This window comes from Nelusetta ayraudi, unplaced genomic scaffold (assembly GCF_046127955.1).
Source record: "Nelusetta ayraudi isolate G7.1 ecotype Tasmania unplaced genomic scaffold, CSIRO-AGI_Nayr_v1 ptg000033l, whole genome shotgun sequence".
NCBI lineage: Eukaryota > Metazoa > Chordata > Actinopteri > Tetraodontiformes > Monacanthidae > Nelusetta > Nelusetta ayraudi.
In genome coordinates, this window is record NW_027466083.1 from 6,045,977 (window position 1) to 6,067,500 (window position 21,524).

At 46.6% G+C, this 21,524-nt stretch overlaps 2 protein-coding genes across 10 annotated transcripts in view; one reads left to right on the forward strand and one right to left on the reverse strand.

Moving 5' to 3' along the window:
* The first annotated feature begins 1,130 nt into the window (after positions 1-1,130).
* On the forward strand, positions 1,131-4,648 carry skp1 (S-phase kinase-associated protein 1). Its single transcript, XM_076031924.1, has 6 exons — positions 1,131-1,274; positions 1,915-2,014; positions 2,157-2,230; positions 2,706-2,849; positions 3,616-3,756; positions 3,870-4,648. Exons 2-6 carry the CDS (start codon positions 1,918-1,920, stop codon positions 3,903-3,905), a joined length of 492 nt encoding a protein of 163 aa, XP_075888039.1. The 5' UTR covers positions 1,131-1,274; positions 1,915-1,917; the 3' UTR covers positions 3,906-4,648.
* Positions 4,649-4,764: 116 nt separating this feature from the next.
* The window catches only part of tcf7 (transcription factor 7), a 55,531-nt gene continuing 38,771 nt past the window's right edge, over positions 4,765-21,524 (reverse strand). The window contains exons 1-8 of one of the 9 annotated variants that reach the window (XM_076031921.1): positions 19,937-20,138; positions 18,403-18,490; positions 15,624-15,713; positions 14,361-14,480; positions 13,564-13,723; positions 13,287-13,394; positions 10,698-10,746; positions 4,765-6,859 (exon numbers count right to left, since the gene is read on the reverse strand). In XM_076031921.1, the coding sequence (XP_075888036.1) occupies positions 6,487-6,859; positions 10,698-10,746; positions 13,287-13,394; positions 13,564-13,723; positions 14,361-14,480; positions 15,624-15,713; positions 18,403-18,490; positions 19,937-19,962 (1,014 nt within the window). In that variant the 5' untranslated portion in view covers positions 19,963-20,138 and the 3' untranslated portion in view covers positions 4,765-6,486. Of the gene's footprint in view, positions 6,885-8,900; positions 9,350-10,697; positions 10,747-12,480; positions 12,520-13,286; positions 13,395-13,563; positions 13,724-14,360; positions 14,481-15,623; positions 15,714-18,402; positions 18,491-19,936; positions 20,139-21,524 lie in introns of those variants that run through there. The other 8 variants (XM_076031915.1, XM_076031917.1, XM_076031922.1 and 5 more) reach the window with 8 other exon arrangements.

The following is a 21,524-nucleotide window of genomic DNA, read 5'->3' on the forward strand; positions in this document are numbered from 1 at the left end:
GGAAAAAAATAATTCAAACAGGTAAAGCGGATTCACTGAACGTCTTTCATTTTATCTCATTCATTTGACAACGCGACCAGGTGACATACCGAGTTCGACATGCACAACGAGAATTTGAAGTATAGCGCGGGAGCGCGCGCGCGCGCGCGCGCGCGAGAGAGAGAGAGAGAGAGAGAGAGAGAGAGAGAGAGAGAGAGAGAGAGAGAGAGAGAGAGATTCAAAAGCAAGATTGAGGAAATGTGACATTAGACATACTGCAACTTAAACAAATAAAAATAATAAATTATGTTTAAACTACACTTTGGATGGAGGTTTGATTTATTCGCGTTTAAAGTGCAAAAACACGCAGTCAGCTTCTAACCCACTTCACACTTTGATCTGAGAATAAATGCCTGTCTGCAGGCTAATATGATCTTGCACAACAGTTGCCAGTCACTGCACAAAGAGTGCGGTTTCTATAACTTTGCAGTTTTATACGAGAGCATTAAATGAATAAATAAAAAATACTGACATATGAGGCAGCAGCTGCGACCCGCCAGTATTCTGCTACAACTTTGTCTCTTCCATCAAGTCGGAAAAAAGTTGGAATTCTTCATTTTAAAATATCATCATTAAAAAAAGCCATCTGATATCTTCATAAATAAAGCGGTGGGGGAACAACAACAACAACAACAACAACAACAAATAATAATAATAATAATAATGATAATAATAATAATAATACTATAAATATATATATATCTTTTAATTTATATATATACATACATATATATATATATATATATATATATATATATATATATATATATATATATATATATATATATGTATATACATACATATATATATACATATATACACACATATATATACGTATATATATATACACATATACATATATATATATATATACACATACATATATATATATATATATATATATATATATATATATATATATATATATATATATATATATATATATACACATACATATATATATATACACATACATATACACATATATATATACACATACATATATATATATATATACACACATACATATACACATATGTATATATATATAATCTTATTCTGATAGTCTACTATCTGCTCCCTTGACGTAGTAGCGATTCTCGGCATAACACCGGCGACTCACCAGCTTCGTCCAGAGACTTCCAGCCAGCGATCGGTTCCTCCACGTCTTGTCAGCTCCTCCTGTTGAGTACAGAGGAATCTTCACCTCTGGACCAGACTTAAAAACATTCAAGGTGCGTAGCTACTCCAATAAAAATACACCACAGTCCGTTTTGTTCACACTTTGAGAGTGTATATCCCGCTCCCTTGATGTTGTTTACCTCTCTCAGCCTGCGCTAATAGGCCTCGTTGACATTCCTAGGCGCTGGCCTCAACGTAAAGAGACATTGTGCATGGTAATGCTGGCTACCGGGTTAGAATGACACGAGGCGGTTGGTCATTTTATGTACCGAGGAAGAAGAGTTTATACCCCGTCCTAACATCTATTCTGATATAACATTACAGCCAACAGCCGAGCAGCTAGCTCTTCTCTTAGCATCGTCGTACTTTAGCTCGGCGTTTAATTGTGGGCGAGACAAATTCACTATTGTTCGCTAATCTGCCACCACATAGGTGAGCTTGTGTTTGAACTTGTTTTGTTTTTTTCCCCACACAATGAATGCTCACTCCTCAAGTTATTAGTTCAGTATGAGCAATACAATTCATTACACGGCGTTGTTAACCAGCTAGTTTAGCCTAGCCTAGCTTGCGCTGGTTGTTACTAGACGCGCGCTAAACGCAGCCTTTTCTGATCTTTACACGCACAGGAAGATTGGGGTTCGGCATGATTAACCTTATTATTATTTAACACGACGATGATGTTCTTCTCCACAGACAATGCCAACGATTAAATTGCAGAGCTCCGACGGGGAGATCTTCGAGGTGGACGTTGAGATCGCCAAGCAGTCGGTCACCATCAAAACCATGTTAGAAGGTGAACAAAAGTGTTGAAACGCACCTCCAGTCCCGCCGACCGGTTTACGTTGGTTGCATATTAGTTATACCATATGTATTTAAAAAATAAATAAATAAATAAATAATAATAATCAGTTGGTAACATTTGAACTGTGTGACAGATTTGGGGATGGACGACGAAGGAGACGATGACCCAGTTCCACTCCCCAACGTCAACGCTGCCATTCTCAAGAAGGTACGAGGACGCGAGATGCCGCTTACAACACCTGCATTCACTCCCAGTGATTAATGACAGAGGGCTTTGTTCAGTCGTCCTGTCAAAACCACACTGTCAATTAAGTCTTGAACTCCAGTACAAGTTGAAATCTTGGGTACATTGTGATTAGAAATCCATCACAACTCGCTGAAGCTGCAATCACAGTCACAACTTGACCCGAATACAAAGCACAGGCAAAACCAAACTATGGCCCTCATCTGGCCTGGTAAGCTTTTTAACCCGGCCCCCAAAAAACTTGAAGAAATTATATTGATAGTAAGTAAGCCATAAAATAACTGTATCTCATCCATTTCAAATTTTAGAACCCTTCACCAGTCAAATGGTTTGCCCACCCCTGGTCCAGCATATAAACGCAAGGAACCTTGTTAGACCTCAACCTCTCCTTTGTTACTGCACCTTGCTTTTAAACTGCTTGCTTGTTTGTGTCCCACAGGTGATTCAGTGGTGCACTCATCACAAAGACGATCCTCCACCCCCTGAGGACGATGAAAACAAGGAGAAACGGACGGACGACATTCCTGTTTGGGACCAGGAGTTCCTGAAAGTGGACCAAGGAACATTGTTTGAGCTGATCCTGGTATGCACAAAAACTCACTTTGATTCGGTTCGGAACGTGTGGTGTGGCCACCAACATGAATGAGGATATATACAACAGCATTACCTGCTGGAGGAGCTGGTTTATGCAGAATAAGTGGGGAATTTATTAATATTTTAAATAATATATATACTAACATCAGGTTATTATTTTGGAGCTTTGGTTTCCAGAGGCGAGTGAGCTGCTGTTTCGGTAGTAAAAAGAAAAGAAAATGAGATTGTGAAATGGCTGTTGGACTGGTTGTTGTTCTGGTGTAAGGTGACATGCCAGGATGTGTAACTGCAGCCAGCTGGGTTTGTCCCTCAGTCGGCTGCTTGAATGCTAGTTTGTTTACATGCAGAGCAGATAGTGAGGAGGAACATGTGACCAAGCCCATCATGTGTCAAATAAAAGGGGTTCAGGGTGTCGCTGACCCTCCTGGTGAAGTTTTCAGGAATGTGTCAGGATTACAAGTGATTGTGGTGTTTTTGTGATGTCATTCTTGGTACTGGAGAGGGTTTCTGGCTTCTTGACTCGTCACTTTCATCGTATTATTTTGCCACAATTGCCATTCTTCTGCTGCGTCTTCTCGTCATTGACCATCTCCCACTTAACAGGCCGTCAAGTGTTTATGTGCAAGCATGTTGTGGGTCTGAAAGCCTCCCAAGACACTTTGAAAGTTCTTTAACGTATGAAGGCCCTAGTACGAGCGAGCGGCGTGCGTCCCGGCACTGCGACTCACCTCACTGTGTGCACTTCTTCCACTCAGGCTGCCAACTACTTGGACATTAAAGGTCTGTTAGATGTGACTTGCAAGACTGTGGCCAACATGATCAAAGGCAAAACCCCCGAAGAGATCAGGAAGACGTTCAACATTAAAAATGACTTCACGGAGGAGGAGGAAGCGCAGGTCAGTGTTTCCTCTGCGTTCAGACTAACTGCAATGCCGCTTTCATTTTTCATACGCAGTCAGTTTTCCTGAACGCGGTGGTAAAGATCTGCTCTGTTCTGTCTTGTTCACAGGTACGCAAAGAGAACCAGTGGTGTGAAGAGAAGTAAATGGTTGGACGCGTGGTCCTACCAACACTACCACACTGAATAGGAACTGTCCCTGCTAACTGGTTGCACTGGCGTTGTTCATACTTGTCAATATTTACATTGAGTGTATTTAGAGCCTCATAATCTGCGCCCTCCCAGTTTGTGTTCACCCCACTTCCATCATCACTTTCAATTGCATGTTGATTCTAATTTAAATTTAAAAGAAGGAAAGGTTAAAAAAAAAAAAGCTCTCTTGTGCGCGCGTGCGCGCGAACAAACATGACGTTTATTGACAAACAAAATGAGATGGTTCTGGTTCCATGGCTTTGTACCCTTTAAAAGTGATAGGACAGTTGATTCATATTTTACCTTCTATCAGTTGCGATTGTCTTTTTTACTGGACATGTTTGCTTTGTTTTTTCCCCCTTTTTAGTTTATTCCAATAAAGTTAGCTCTTTTTGAAAATGGAAATTAAAAGGGTTAATATTTTATTTAAGCTTTGTAAAATGCATCCCTACAGTGGAATCGTGGAGACGGGCCGGGCTGTTGACTGTAGTGGTGGCGGGAGGGAGTCGGGGGAGACGTGTGAAGGCGGTATTTGTGTGCGACGTCTTTCTCCGAATTAAAAGCGATTCTTGTGCTTTTTGGACGCACGACTAATTCTTGTCTTAAAAACTCGGAGCTTTCCTCACAGAAACTCCGCTTCAGGCTTTTTTGGGATGATCTCACCGGTTGAAGAAGTGAATAAAACGTGTTCAAAGGTTGTCTTTTGTTGTCACTTGTCTTCTTCATAGAGATGCAGGTGCCACAGAGGACTCTCCCCATTCTGGAGACGGCTTAGTCACGGAATCACTCTTGAATTGACTGTGGGTCTCGGACGAGATGTTTAAAACACTTTAATACATCAAAACAAAAACAAGAATACATGAGAAGCGTCAGAAGCGGAGGGAGCGGAACAGGATATAAAAAGACCGTTCGAAATGTTGCGACATGTGAGAAGACTCAAAATAAATTCCCAGCACATGAGCGCCCTCCGCTGGCGGAAAAGTGGTTCTGCTGTACAAAAAGATAAGCCTCAAGTCTGTCCGCAGGGGAAAAAAGTAGCGAGCAGGACTGTGAATGATGAAAGCATTTTCTCTTTCTCAAGTCAAACCATGGTTTTGACACACTAACATGGAACAAGCGAGGACTGAAGAATCCCGCTGCTGCTGTGAGAACACTGGAAACAAAAGCACAAGAGGACAAAATACAAACAGTATTGCTTTAAGAAACGGTAGAAACTAAAAATCCTTTTTTTTTTTTTTTGTCATTTCACTTCTTTTTTTTTTTTTTTTACATTAAAAACATAAAAGTTTATAATAGGGAGTTCTGCCATTTATATAAAAAAAAAACAACAACTTTACAACACAATGAAATATGATAGTACCCATGTTGGTCTTTGATCTGTTTACAGAGCTGCAAAAAATGTAAAAAGGGAAAAAAGAAATGGCAAGGAGACTGTTTAAAAAAATACCTTCTGGGATTTTCCCCACCAGCAAAACATCTGCCCATAAAAATGTCATGAGATTCATATAAAAAATAGCGGATAAATGAAGAGCAAACATGAAGAAATGTAGAGTACAGCAAAAACAGAGAACTCTGAACCGCCCAGAGAGCCATGATGGCAGGACGGGTTAAACACTGGTTGTTGTTGTTGTTGTTTATTTTCTTCGTGCTGCTGCATGATTAGTTTTAGAAACCATATAAAACTGAGAAAACTCAAGATGAACTTAAAAGCCTAAAAAATAATAATGAAATTGAATGTGCTCCTCCATTAAAACCTGAGATTGTGCCATCCTGGCTGCTGCTGCTGCTTCTGCTCCATCCATCCATCTTCTATACCTGCTACTCCTGCACTCAGGTCTGCTGGAGCCTCTCCCAGCTGTCATGGGGTGAAGGCAGGGTGACATCCTGGACAAGTGACCAGTTCATCGCAGGGCCACACAGAAAGACACACAACCATTTGCTGTTACCTACAAACAATTTAGAGTTTCCAATTAACCTCACATGCATGTTTTTGGATTGTGGGAGGACGCCGGAGAGAACCCACACAGACACAGGGAGAACGCGCAACTCCATACAGAAGGGGCCCAGGCCCGGAACTGAACCCACTGCGCCACCCCTGCTTCAGCTCCTTTGTTGGTTTATTACGATACCATGTTGTGTTTGAATATTTGTGCGATCGGGGTTAGTTTGTTGCTGGTTTGTGATTGTCAAGGCAGCCGCAGAGGCGTCTTCAAGATAACCTCCCACGAGGCCACTGAGTTTAAACTGTGGAACTGATCTGTCAGCAAAGCCGAGGCGCCGCGAACCCCCGAGATACGTTGCTGTAACTTTGTGGCCAGCAGAGGGAGCCAGAGAAGCGGCTCCAGAGATGAATCCTCGACCGAGACTCGACTTTGTGGATGGTTCCTGTCGGGGAGCCGAGGACGGGACTGCCAGCTCGGATCAGAAGACACCACAGAAAGAAAAAACAAAACAAAACAAAACAAAAAAAACAGTTGACAGTGGACGAGAGGGGGGAGGTGATGGTCGTGGCTCTTAGGGGAGGTGATGGTCGGCATCACTGAGTCTCTGTTAGCACTTTGAGAGAGAGTCCCGCGGCCTTGGCGGCCGACAGCCGGCCGCCGGACAGTTCCGGGTGCGCGAGGGCCAGCTTGGGCTGCAGTGCACCGCCGCCGCCGCCGTGTCTGGCGACGGGTAGGCGGGCGACGTGCGAGCGTGACCGCGGGGAGAGGGGCAGTTGCACAGGCGGGGAGCGGCCGCTGGGGGGCGGCGGCGAGCAGCCGGGGGAGGAGGTGGAGGAGGGGCGGGAGGGCCGGTGGCGGGACAAGGGTGGGGGCGGGGACGGGGGAGAGTCTATGGCACTTAGATCTGAAGAAGATGGGCTGGGACAGCCTCCTCCTTGAAGGTAGCGAATGCACTTCTTTTTCCTCCTGGGGAACAGTCAGAGAGAGTTATCTGTGAATAAAGTGCGGATGGTCAACGTCAGCGGGGCTCTGGTGAGGATGCAGCACGTCAATGAACAAACAACACGGAGACACTGTGAGACAGTCACACGGACACGGACACGGACGCTACTTCAGATACCGTTCCCATAGTGTTGAACAGTTTGATTTTTTTTTTTCCCACATGGAATTTTTTTTTTTGTCTTTACAACTTTCTACACTGCAGATAGATACTGAGGACATCAAATATATGAGCAAGATATATGTAATTATGCAGCAAAGAAAAGCACATTAAATAACACTAAATACACTTTTAAAGAAAGGTGGCTATTTTGAAGAATTGAAATATAAAACATGTTTGAGTTATTTCACACTTTCATTGTTTCCTACATAATTCCATGTGTGTTCATACGTAGTTTTGATGCCTTCAGTGTCAATAGTCATGAAAATGAAAGAAAAGACGTCAAATTCATAGGTGTGTCCAAACTTTTCGCTCGTAGTGTCGCCTTAAATTCTAAATTAAAGAAAATGTATATAATTGATTTGAAACGTCAAGTGTAAACAGTGCTTTGGCGCTAAAATAGAATACAGGTTCGTGTCTGTGCTAATAACCTTAGCTTAAATTAGCTTGGAGACGCTAAACAGCCAAACTGTGGTCAGTGTTTCATGTTGGTTTGAAAAGACAGAAAAAAAAAATCATTAAAGTTGCGGCCGTAGGGCTGCTTCGATGTGGCTCATGAATGGAAAACAGATTGTTCAAACACTTCGATATACTTATTAAAAGCTTGAATAATAAAGTTAATCTTTGTGGTTTGGTTTTGTTTTCTCTGCTTGCAGCCTGTCCGCTGAGCTAAGACCATCCCCTCTAGCTCTGTGGCTAACACAGAACAAAACAACAGCAACAACAAAGGTTGGAGCTTTTGAGACGAACTTGGAGCTGCGCAGCTGCGAACCAGCAGGGGGACCGTCTGTCTGTGCTGCTCGACGCTGACGGTGCTGTCAGTCACCACCGTGCAGTCATTAGCGCCGCTAAAGTTTTACGTTGCCAGCCAAGTTAAGGTCGGAGCGTCACGCTTTTGTTTTTGACGAACCACGTTGCAAACGCAGTCTGCGGCTGCCGGCAGGGCCGACAAGGCTGCACCCGAGGCCTCACGGTCTCGTGCACCGCCGAGCAGCAGCAGCAGCAGCAGCAGCATCAGCATCGGCATCAAAGCAGCTAACAGGATCCCAACATCATTACCAGAATGTGACATGAGTCACCGCGTTTCACCGCAAGGAAAAGGCGCGAGGCCATATTTAGAGAGAGGCAGCGACAGAGGGGAGGAAGGGGGAGGTAGGGGGAAAGTGAGGGAAGGAGGGGGGAGGGAGGGAGGGAGGGGAGGGGGGAGGCAACAGAAAGTGATTTCTAAATGTCAGAGTTCACCATCAAACGGCGCCTGTCACCGCATTGCATGAATGGAGAAAGTTGAAAGCAGATGGGCATGAGAACGGTGTCATAACCCGGAGCTGCAGTCTGTGTGTGTGTGTGTGTGGCTGAGTGTCGATAAGGATTGGTTCTAACCACAGGCCCCTCCCACCTCCCCAAAACTGAAGCGGTGTGATTTCCATGACGTGGAAGCCGGGGAAGACGACGGGCTTCGCTGCAGCAGCGGCGCTCTGATGCTGGAGGGCCGCTGGCGCTTCTGACACGTCTGCACAGCCGCGCTGCCAAAACGCTCGTCCTTCGCATGAGACGCAGCGACTGGGCGACGTGGTAAGCAAGCGGGGCAGCCTTGGGATGGGCAGGATGAATAAACATCCCGAGCATCCAGCTGCCCTCTGCCTCACAGTGGGTAAAGAGTTGGGGACCCCCCCCCCCGTCCTCCCTTAACCACGGCAAGCGCTTTAAGATAAAGAGTTAAACGCTGACTCGTCACGTAGATTTTAAGCTCAGTGTGAATTTTTACAGATTTGAATGTTTTCCTTTGTATGCGTGACTGTTTTAATATTTAATATTATTTAATTTATATCGCTTTTAATTCAGATTTATGCAAATTCATATTGTATGCTAACACATTATGTTCCGGCCTATTTTGTGCTTTTCCAGACAACACTGAGTCGCAACATGATTAAATGTTGTGTTCATGCACTTGTGTCTTGTTTGGCTCTTTTGAAATACAGCTGCCTGCATGCGACGATAACACAATAGAGAACAGAGCGGAGAGTTAATGAGAGACGACAGGCAAGGCAAGCATTTCTCCAAGGCAGACGATCGGCACCTTCCGATGCGTTTCCGCCCGTGAGAAACGTCAGCGTGGCTGAGGAACCCCGCCAGAGGGAGGAGGAGATGAAGTGATGCATGCTCGGAGGAGAGGTGAGATGCTCGGGGTGAAGGTGACGGTGTTAGTGGATGTTCCGGTACCCACCTGCAGGGGCCGCACCAGTCCGTTTGTTGGTTGAGGCCAAAGCGAGCCCGGCATTTCTTAGGAGAGCCCGGGTCTGAGCCCAGCGAGCAGCATGCAGGAAAAAAAAAAACAGCAGGGGGCAAAGCAAAAGAGAAAAGAAAGAAAAAAAGTGAGGAGCACAGGAACAGCAAGTAAAACAGAGTGAGACCAGATGGTGGAGGAGTCGGAGGAGGAGGAGGAGGAGGAAGAAGAGGCATCGAGTCGCACTGTTAGTAGCCCACAGCAAAAACGCTGACAGCAGTAAGAGGAAGGAGAGGTTGGAGGATTCATTCTGTAGCAGAGCGGCAGCCGGAACACAACGACTTCAAGCACGGCTGGGCTGGAAATATGGAGATATTTCTGTCTATTTCTGTCCCTGAACGCTGCAAATGCATACAAACTCATAGTCATGAAAGTGGCTGCCTTTAAACCCCACTAGAGGGAGCTACAGGTTCACTAACTGGTGGCCTGTTTTCTTCTCAGAGTATCGTGATATCTTATCTTACAAAGTGTATCGCGATATCTTATCTGATAAAGTGCATCAGGATGTCTTATGTTACGAAGTTTATGGCGATATCTTCCCAAGTGTATCGCGATATCTTATCTTACAAAGTGTACTGTGATATCTTATGTTACTAAGTGTAAACGATATCTTAATAACCACCAGGGTGTTTTCACTGAAACGGTGTCGTGGGATCTCCCACCATCACTTTCCAACAGGAAGTCGGCCGTCCAGACGACCAATGCAAACCAACCAGGGTCTCTTTGCGCCATAAACCCCGCCCAGAAAGTCCCAGGGTCAGTGGAATGGGACTGTCCCAGGTCGGGGACTACCACCAGAACTAATTCCAAATTCCAGTTCCTGCGTGTTCTTCCCTTATTGGAGGGCCTTCAGTTGCGAGTGTTGTAACTTCTAAATGCTCCACAGCTGCTTGGCTACCAGCTGACTGACACCAATCTTCATTTTTTCCCCTCCAGAAACACAGCAGTACGTCTGCCTTGACATTTAAAAAAGCATAGCAGCTGCTTTTTAATATTTTGAAGCTGATCCCACTCGGTCGCTGTGGTTACAGCACTATGAAGATTCCAGATATCTGGAGGACCGGTGCGTGCACGAAGACGAGGCAGCGGAAAAACGGTTGTTTTGCGGCCTATTTCGATAAAGGGAGGGGAAATTCTCGTCCTTTTTTTTGTGCTCTTTTTCACCGTAGTCACGACATTTTAACGGCTGAGGCTGAAGAGAACGGGGCCACAGACGCAGATGCTCGTACGTCAGGTGGAAAGCCCAGCGGGTGGGCGGTTTGACGTTAGCGACACATCCTGCCGCCTCGAGGGCGGCGGCGGTGGTGAGCGCTGCCGGTCGTCTGCTGACGCTGTGTCGTGTTGCGAGAGAGGAGACGTACCTGTGTTGGAGTCCTGCAGCTTCTCCCTTTTTCTCCTCTTCTTCTTGCCCTGCACATAAAAGAAACAACCCACACAAATTCAATATTGGAACAGTAATTTCTGCCTTTGTCTGTGTTCTGCTAAATGAGGTCTTATAGGTTTTTTTTGTTTTGTTTTTTTGTTTTTTTTTTCTTCCAAACAGCCTCCGTGTACTTTCCGCCTTTTAAGCATTTAGTGTGTCTGCAAAAATCTGCTGCCGTCTTAAAACAGAAAAGTCTGTCCCACACTGGAGAGAGAGGTTTCCATCCGACATCAGACCATGTGTTTAATCATTGAGGAGTGCGACAGCTGAAAAGCGGCAGCCAGCCATCTTCACTCGGAGAGGCTACAGAGGCAAAGGGGAAAAAAAGGGCAAAAGGGGAGAAGCAGGCTAGCGCGCCGCGGGAGCGCGCCTAATTCATGCACGACCTACCGACGACCAAGACCTGTTTAACAGATAGAAACAAACCAAAGAAAGTTCTCTCTCTCTCTCTCTCTCTCTCTCTCTCTCTCTCTCTCTCTCTCTCTCTCTCTCTCTCTCTCTCTCTCTCTCTCTCTCCGTCTCTCTCTCTCTCTCTCTCTCTCTCTCTCTCTCTCTGCCGACTACGATGTGCGACTGTTGATGCGAACGTCTGAAGCGTTCACACAAACCCCCCGGAGACGGTGCAGTGGAGGCCTGGTGGTGTTGGCTGCGATGAAGGATGTGGTGGCAGGGCTCTCCGCCCCCTCACCTCCCTCCACCGCTCGCTCCCCGAGCCTCGGCTGTGTGGTTACAACAACAACTCTGCGTGCAACTGCTGCGCTTTGTTTCGCGGCCGCCTAGCAGCCCCCCCTTTCACCCTCCCCAACCACTCCCCCCTACCCCACTATCAACCCCCCCCCCCCCCCCCCCCACACACACACACACACCCCTTGTGCGTACGCAGGCTTATTTTAGAACGCCGCGCGGCTGCCAGAGTTCGCTCGAACCCGGGATCCTGCTCTCGCTTTGAAGAATTCGAGCCTCTTCCAAGAAGACAGGAGGTGCTTGAAAAATACACACTTTAATGAGAATTAAAAAGAAAAATCTAATGAACGTGCAGCCTGGTGTGTCTGACTGATTCTCATTGTTCTGCTCTACAGGTTTGAGAGCCTTTAAGTCACTGAAATCACTCGGCTGGTAGATTAAAAAGATTTGCAGTTTCAATGGTGACTCTTTTGTCCTGCGTTTATGAAGGTCTTGGTTTCAAATGCTGTATTCGAATTATTTCTTTATATGTAAACTTAATGTATCAGCGACAGTTTTTCCAACTCTGTCAGTCATCAGAGAAACCCACAAACAAAAGAGCAAAAATCACTGCAATATCAGAAAAATGACCGGGTGAAATTGTGCGTCCCTGTGCGTCGGTGTCTGGAGAGAGTTGCTGCGCTCTGACGGCTGCGCGTGAAGGTGAGAATGCATGAAGGCCATGCATGAAGGCGACACTGCTGGGTGTTAGTGCGGCGGCGGCGGCCCGGCTCCGTTTGAACCTCCGAGTCTCCGTTTCTGCCGTCGCCGCAGCAGCAAGTGTGCAAACAGAGGGTGAAACGCATCTGTGACAACTGCCATTGCCCCCCTCCCCTCCCCCGAACCCCCCCCCCCCCCCATCTTCTAAAGATGCATGCAAGCTTTGCACAGGAAGACCCAGAAGCCCCCTTTCATGCAGCTCTTCAGACCCTATTTCATCTCTTTTTTTTTCTCCCCCCACCGCAGAGCCATAAATCCACCATAAGACGTGTCCCTACCCAATCAGCTTTACTCTTTTCCCCGCTAAGGCCCGCCTCCTGCAAGAGTTTGACAGCAAACTGACAAGTCAGAGGGAGACAGCAGCCCAGATGTGGCGCAGCCCAAAACAAAAAGACAAAACAAAAAAAATAAAGAAAAAAACAAAACAAAAACACTGGACTGGAACACATGCACCACACAGTGTTGACTTCCTGTTTACTGAGAGGAGCCGTCTGATCATCAGCACCTTTGGCCACATTTTAGCTGACGCGACGTTAGGCTGGTTCACGCGCAGATTGTCTATTCGATGGCAATTTAAAGACGTTTATTATAACCATTAAAAAAAAAAAGTCTAACTCTGCTCGCTGAGTCATTGTCAATAAATTCGAACTGCCTGCTGTGATTTACACTGACAGGGATTCAAAACAGAGAGAAGAAACAACGTGGTTTCACTGATCACTTCCTGTTTGTATTCAAAACTGGGTCAATTTTTCCACACGCCACACTTTATTGTAAATATGAGTATTTATCATTAGCTACGAAAAACACAACTGTTATGAATTCAAATGGCCTTGTCTGACTAAAAACACACACAACATTATTTTTTAATCCCACAACATGTCAACAGATCCCTTTAAATTTCACCCACTGGCCCTTTAATTTCCTGATGTGTGAACCACTGTTCACCAGTTTACTTCTTCACTCTGCAACTGGCTTATTTTTTTTCTATTTTTCTATCTTTATAAGACAGACAGAGTGTTTCTGGGGGTCTTAAGTCCCGCCTCCAACTCACGGAGAGAAAAGAAGAAGAAGAAGGGGTTCTTACGTAGTTGTCCCTGGCGGACCAGGTGGGGTAGAGCTGCATGTGGAGTTGTCTCTCCTTCCTGGCCAACTCGTAGTACTTGGCCTGCTCCTCCCGGGTCAGGGCGTGCCACTGCAAACGCACACATTTGTCTATTTTATAGCATTTTTTTTAAGCACAACTCAACAGAACTCAACAACACACAGAAATGACTCATAGAGGTGGTTTTCTTGAGGGGGAACAACAAAGTCTTGCTGCTTGTGATACTACAGAGTCTGATCTGGATGTGTGCACTCCTCACCCTCCGTCCCAGGATCTGGTTGATGGCGGCGCTCTCCTTTAACGTGCACTCGGCAATGACCTTTGCCCTCATCTCCTTCATGTAGAGCATGAAGGCGTTGAGGGGTTTCTTGATGACCGGCTTCTTGGGCTCTTTCTCCCGCTTCACCTCCTGAGGTTTCCTGGTGGGTGGAAGGGAAGCGGGAGGGTCAAAGTGGAGTACGGAGGAATGGCAGAGGTCAAAGGTCAAGACTCGACTTTACTGATGTCATCCTACAATAAGATGCGTCTCCAGCATGCAAGTCTTCCACTTTTTACATGTGAAGAGGTTAGAGATGACACGTCCCACCCACCAGGTGTTGGCTCCGCCCTATAAAACCACATTTATTGTCCTACCAAAAAACCTTCCCACAAACCATTTGCTGAAGCAGGAAGGTTGGTTATAGCAGGCTTTAAAAATTTAGTAGGTGGCTTTAAACAGAGGGCTAAATACAAACTGTTTTCTTTAGATCTAGAAAGATTTTTAGACAAACAAATGAGGCAGCTCCAATAGATCTCAGTATAAACACTGTTTAATATATAAATCCTATAGTTTTTTTAATATATTTTTTTGAGATTTTAGAATGTTTATTTTTATTTTTATTTTTTTTTTAGTAATTTTAGATTTTTTTTGACACTTTTGAAATGTTCACTTTGATGTTTTGAAGTCTGCGCCTCCTGCACATTAAACATGAACCCCAGAGGGACGTGGAGGTCGTGCCCTGCCACTCTGGCTGCGTGCCTCCAGCAGGAAGCTGGCATGGCTCCGCTGACACTTACATATACATGCCCCTGTCGTATTGGTCGTGCTCCTGTTTGCCAGTGGGGGGCACAATAGCAGGGTGAGGGATCCCAGTGGGGTGCATGCCAGACGGGCCCAGCATGAGGGAGTGGGGGAACCTGGAGGAGGAGGCAGACAGAAGGAGTGAGTCCAGGGAAGAACCGGAGGGTTCAGGGAGGAGCGGAGTGACAAGAGGAGCAGCAGGAGCGACGGCTGGGAAGCAATGAGCAGCAGTAGAGCCACGGAGAAAACACCCAACAGTCAGTATTATTATTATTTGATCTTATTAGATCTCATCACCTGAAACGGATTTCACACGCCGTGGACACAATCTAGCGCGTGGGGGTTGCTTTTCGCACAAGGCGCCGCTAGAGGGCGTCAGTGGACTGATGAAGAAGCAGTTGAGCGGCTACAAAAGCGCCACTTGCTCCCTTCAAGGAACAACTGTACAGAACCCGCGCTGTACGCTTACCTGAAACTTCTGTGAATACAAGTAGCTCATAAAGTCATTGAAGTTACTGGTTTTGCAAATAAGATAACAAGACGGGATGAGCAGCGACGGACAATGAAGCGGCAAAATAAAGAAATAAACAAAAAGAATCATAAAGAAAATCATCAACTGCAGTTTGGCTCATATTGTTTGTTGTGACCTGATTCTTGTACATGGTGTTTCAGATTTAGAAAAAATTCAGACACTAGCAACTGAATGTAATCCTTTTTTATTATATAAAAGTCTCTAACAATTGCTTTTTTTCATTTGCCAATAATAATAATTATAATAATAATTATAATAATATATATATATATATATATATATATATATATATATATATATATATATATATATATATATATATATATATATATATATATATATATATATACATATATATGTGTGTATACATGTGTGGCTACATCTCCCCTCACACTGGGCCTTTAACTGGAATTGTTTTATTTTTCCACATTCATGACTCAGGTCTGCAACAAACCATGTGATGGGCCTTTGTACTGGCAAGCGTCGCTGCAAGGAAGCTGAAAACCAACAGTGGTCAAGGTGCGCAGCAGCGGCTAGCTTGGCTCGGCTCGGCTTGGCTCGGCTCTCCTCCGCTGAAGGCACACAGAGACGGAGCATCGGACGGAAGGGTCCTGTTTGCAGCCCGCTGACCACAGGTTGAATCTGCCCCGCAGGCCTGCTGCTACAAACAGGAGCCCAGGATGGAGCTGCTTTGCTTTTTGTTTCGGCTGGTCCGCCGCTACCGTACCTGGAGTAGGAGGGGGCGCTGGTGAGGTTGGTGGAGTAGGGCTGCCTGAATCCACAGGGGGACAGGCCAGGGTAGACGGGCTGACTCTGCCTGCCACAGCACAGCGGATAGGGGACAGTGGGTTGTCACCAGAGCCTCAGCGGTGAGGAGCAAATTACGGATAAAAACTCAAATTCGGGATGAACTTTCCCTTCAGATGAGAAAAAGGTAGAAGGTGATTTCTTTCATTTTTGCTCTTTGGTCTTTATCCTTTGAGTGTCATTTTCATTGTGAACCGTCTTTCTTTCATACAAAGACGCAGAAAAAAGTAAAACCATTTTTTTTTTTAAAAAAAGGATGCGTCATTAAAAAAGGAGCTCTTGTGGCGTCACCTCTCCCCTTTACTCCCCCCCTCGCCGGGCCTGTGGATCAGCAGTGATGACAGCTGCGTGTCAATAGCGGGCTCACCGGGAGGACAAACACGCGCTCTCGTGCACGGTGGGAGGTCAGCAGTGGGGGGGCGGGGACGGCGGCCAGGAAAAGCCTTTGATATGCATAAAACCTCACGTCCAGCGGCTGAGAGCCAACACAGGCAGCAGGAACCCCCCCCCCACCCCCCCAGTCCACTTCCACCGACTCAGCTCTGAGCGCTAACGTATGCGCCGGCACGCTGGCCCAACTCCGCCACTCTGCGGCCCCACGAGGCAGCCAGAGATCGGCCAGATTGTTCCGACACTCGTGATGTCATCCGGTTCTACCCGGCCACAAAAGGTCAAGTATTGTTTCCAACCAAGTCGGCTTAAAAGCTCGGCAGTGTGTAACAAGTGCAAAGAGGATTTTGTTGGCAGTTTACAGACACGCGATTTTCCGACATCGCGCTGTCTTGTTAGAATCTGGGCAAAGAGCGACTGAGTGACGCCGCCACCGCTCTTCTCTTCTTTCTTTCTTTCTTTCTTTCTTTCAGAAAATTTCCCCCCTTGTTACAGGCTCGAGTGGCCGGAGGAATGCCAGGAATGAAATGCAACACGAGGCGGCATGCGTCACAAAAATAAAAAGGACAATGAGCCACCGGTGGATGGAGCGGCCTTGGCGCCGACGAGCAAACCGGAATCTCTGCTCTCCGTTCTGCTGTCCTGGGAATTCAAACTCCCGCCACGTCGGAATGTCGTGCAGAGAAATTGTGTTTTCCTGCGACGGACGGCAGGACGAACCTACGTTTGGTTCACGTTGGGCTGCAGGGAGACGCCGCATCTGGTTTTTGAAGGTCTCGGCATTCCACCTTGTTACAGATGGAGACTCGGCGGCCTCACCTGTTTGGTCGTCGAAGAAGCTCAGTATTTAGCCCTCTGTTTACAGCCTGCTGCTAAAATTGATGCCTCGGTGGATGTTAACCACGTTTCGAAAGGAGATGAAAACCTGGTAGTTGCAGCAGACTTGGCAGGCCGAGAGAGATGATCAGTGCCCTTTGTGACATCACAAGTGGCTGATATCCGGTGGGCCAAACGAGAGCACTAGAGCTAATTTCCATCATTTCTCGCGGAGTTGACTGATGGGGTCTGGATAGAAAGACACAGGGGAGGTGAAATGTGCCTCACACGGGGCCTTCGAATGCGGACAGAAGCGTAAAAACACGCTTTTAACTTTTTTTAATCACTTAAAAATGGAACTTGGAGACGACGTGAGTCCAACGCCTTGGCTCGTCTCGTCTCTGGGTTTCATTAAAACTGACCTTGTTACTCAATGAACCCCCTCCCGGACACGGCTCCTCCCCGAGAGAAGCTCCTCGGCGGGGTTTTCATTCCTCTTGCTGACAAGGTCAGACGACAAACACGCACAGACACGTTCAGGAAGCAGGAAGCGACCTTCACGGGCCACCGTCCCACTGAAGAACCTCAGAGCGTGCGAGACTCCGACTGCAAAACTGCGTCCGACACACTAGTGGTTGAAATAAAAAAATCCTGCCACTGATGGAGGTCGGTATTGAGGGAAACGGAAGGAGGGGAAACAATCAAAACAACAGCTTGGCATTTATCGCCACTTGTTCTTTGCAGCGCTCCGTCAACAAAGAACGCTCGCTCACGACAAGGGGCCCGAACCCAGCAGATAATCTGGCTTCAAGGAGATTAGCTAATAATCACGATATTTCTGGAAAATCCAGTCGAGGGTCCCGAAGAGATAAAAAAGTCTTTCAATCTGCGATTTCACGGACGCCCGGGGAGCAGACACACTCGTCGTGCACACGCATGGAAATGAGAAAGCAAACACACACACACACACACACACACACACACACACCACACACACACCACACACACACACACACACACACACACACCATACAAAGTTTTAAGCCTCCATTCCAAGTGTCCATGACATTTATGATGTAATCCTGCGGAGGGACACCGATACTGTAGGTTGCAATAGACGGATTTGTTGCTAATCCACAAATCAGCGGGAGCTTGACATTAGAAATTCACAATGTTTAGTTTGAAAAAAACAAACAAAATCTCTAAATTGATTATTTAACTGTTGCTCAGAGACTTCAGATGGGCCGCCGAGTTTATGTGAATAATCAGAGGTTTTTATTCTAACGGCGCTCCGCTCGACGGTTGGCTTAAGTATGGCAGTTGTCCACATTCCTCCTCCTCTGAGCGGAGGCCCCGAGTTCTCAAACAAGGACGATCAAACGTTCCGGTTTCCACGGCAACCGGGGCCACGGGTTAGTCGCAGGTGAGACAGTGATGTATGAAACAATGACCCGGTGTCACTGTTAGTGTGTGTGTGTGTGTCAGAGACTCACCAGCCCATGGAGGGAGTGATCTGGCCGACGCCCCCTGGGGGCAGGGAGTAGTAGCCCGAGAGGTCCTGGGACTGGTGCCTGTGGATGCCTGCGGGACACAAAACACGCAAAAAAAAGAAAAAAGAAAAAAAGAAATCACTCGTTGCTTTAATTCAGGCCATAAAGACATCACAGGTACACACACACACATGGTTGAGGTCAGCGCCCTCTAGCTACAATCCAGGGCACTATTAGTGCTATTAGCAGCCTGGGAACCTGCTATTTAAAACAAGTTGCTGGAACCGCAGGTCAAACACTTGCATTCCCATCCCTCAGTCATGTATCTGTGTGTGTGTGTGTGTGTGTGTGTGTGTGTGTGTGTGTGTGTGTGTGTGGGGCACGCTCCACCGGGGAGCCCAGTGTCGCCAGTTGGTTCCGATGGTTTACTCAACACGACTCGGCGGCTGCGGCCAAAGTAGAGACGAGGGCAGACGGGCACCCAAACACGCACACAAACATAAGGCGTCCCCAAACACTCGGGCTCTACTTTTAGCCTCCAAGAAACGCTCCCCACAAAGGAGACAGCAGACAGCTCGCCCGGGCCGGCCCCCGCTACCGGCACAGTAAATATCCCGTCTCTCTCTCTCTCTCTCTCTCTCTCTGCCTGCGCCCTTCAAAGGAAGTCATTTGTCACTGGGCAGCACCTAGCACTTAGCGCCGCCCGGCTGCTAACCTGTGTTTGCGGCGGAGGAATTTCTCTGGATGACTGTAATTTGGCCGTGGCTCTGGGCCTGTTTCAGGACCCCGAGCCACTATAAATCTGGACGGGAGGAATGCGGCTGAGTCAGTCGACCTGTCTCACCGCTGGGACCCTCCCTCACTCCCTCGCTCCCGTCCTGTCCCGCCACGCCCTTCCTCCCCCCCTCCTCCCCCTCCCCATCATCTGGGAAGGAGGTGTTGATGTTGATGACGAGCGAAGGAGAGAAGACGAGTCGGTGCAGAACCAACAACCAAGTCGCTCGCCGTGCGTGCGTGCGTGTGTGTGTGTGTCTGGCACACCCCCAGACTCCAAGATGGCGGCCCATTCATTTCAATGCAGTTGCTCACACAGTTTAAGACTTCTGCGGGAAAAATGTTTTTTGGGCCAATGGGATTTTTTGCTGCAGTACCTTGAGTGACCACTGGGAAAAATTGGTGTGCCGGCATATGGCCAGTCCGGCATCCAGGTCTTATAATGCATCCACAGTGTTTGGTGGCGTTTGTCTGATCTTTCGCTGACGGATCACTGTGTGTCCTCAAGCTGCTGTGAAAAGGTCTGATGTGGAGCTGAGAGCTTGCATGTATTTTTTTTTACATGGATACAAGTGGCCGAATAAATAATAATCAAATACAGAGACGGCAAATTTACACCGCTCTTTCCCCCTCCCCCCCGTCCGTATTCCTGTTGCCCACCAACCCCTCACCCCGCCCCTCTCCCGTCCTGCCCTTTGTCTGTTCCCACGGCTCCTCCACCCCTTTTCAACGTCTTTACGGCCACCGCGAGATTCCTTCTCACCTTTTCTCGTACCGGTTTCTCGCCATCTTGGTCGTCAGAACGGAAACCCCTTTGAAAGAAACGGCCTGACTGGATGGAAACACGGTGGTTTCAGTAACTCGCGGGTTCGCTTTTCTTTTCTCTCTCTCTCTGTCGCCGCCGCCAGCACTGTTTGGTGTTGGGAAACCCGAAAAGGGGAAATCAGTAGCAGTAATGGGGCAGTTTGCAGCGGAATGCCCCTTTAAATGTCTCTGTGTGACGCGATCTGCGACACAGTATCTCACAGTGTTGCTGCCCGCCGCCGCCGCCGCCGCCCTGGGAACGCTCGAGGCGGGAACGCTTTGAGTCAATGGTGAGGCGGTGCAACGGAGCGTCTGCTCAGTCTCGAATGTGATTGAGCAGAAAATAGAAATCCTGCAGCGACGGTGCTGACCGCAGAGAGTGCAAGTGCTGCTGCTCGAGGGCCCTGGAGATGAGTTGACACGCAGCCGGTGTGGTGAACATGAAAGAGTCCAAGACCAGTGAAAACTTTTCTTCTTCTCCTCTTCTTACTGTCAGGGACGAGATGAATGCTGTTTTATTTTTTTCTCCTTTTCTTAACCCTGGTAAAAGAACAGCTTTCTTTTCTTCAAACGACCCCAGTAAGAGCAGAACTCTTGTTTTCACAATGTAAAACTTCAGGTTATAAAACGCAGCTGGTTTGTTCTTGCTCATCATATTTCACCTCGAGTTTCCACTTTTTCTTCTTCTTGCATTTCCATTTTTTTCATGACTCACACTCTCATCACCAACTCAACACCAACAACAGTGTGAGTAACATCGGCGTACACACACACACACACACACACACACACACACACACACACACACACTTGCATAAACACACACACACGCGCACAAACAGGTTTTTGTTTTACTTTTAAATATTACTAGTATTAAATAATTTTTTTTCTACTTTTATTTTCAGATTAAAATAACAATTTTGTTTAAGCGACAGGTTGAAGAGAGATTCATCTGCATCATTTTCTTCAGCATTTTTTTGGGATGATTAAAAGGCTCGGCTATGTTGTTATTGTGTGAAGCAAGTGAGACTAGGAAAATATTGAAAACTTCAATGCTATTAATGTCCTTGGAATCTAGAAATTTAAATATATATAAGTATATAAGTATTAAGAAATATAAGTAATACTTGTATAAGAATAATAGAAAGAAATTTAAAAAAGGCTATTTTAACTGCTATTAGTGGAATTATCACAGTAGCAATAACAATAATATAGAATAAAATATAGTCCAGTTTTTCTTCCCAGAACCAGATTTTATTTTTAATTTGAGCGGTAATTTTTTGCTGAAGGAGTAAAAAAGAAAACGCAGTTCTGCTCCAATTGCATTCTATTTCTATGTTTTTTTGGACATTGGGTAGACAGTAAGCCAGTGACGATGTACAGTAAGTGACAGTGCTGCACACGAGTGTGAGAGCCGGCAGACACGTTTCACTTCCACTTTTTCTTCTTGTATTTTACGCTCTAGCGCACGAGCCAACAGTCATATCTGAAAAAAAAAAACAAGGTGACGGCTGCCGGATCGGCGGCAATCGGCTATTTTGAATCAC

Excerpts from the sequence above, each read along its gene's own strand:
- skp1 (XM_076031924.1), top strand. The coding sequence starts at position 1,918 with ATGCCAACGATTAAATTGCAGAGCTCCGACGGGGAGATCTTCGAGGTG. Across the intron at positions 2,015-2,156 it reads CATCAAAACCATGTTAGAAG|ATTTGGGGATGGACGACGAA; the intron begins GTGAACAAAAGT and ends ACTGTGTGACAG. Across the intron at positions 2,231-2,705 it reads ACGCTGCCATTCTCAAGAAG|GTGATTCAGTGGTGCACTCA; the intron begins GTACGAGGACGC and ends TGTGTCCCACAG.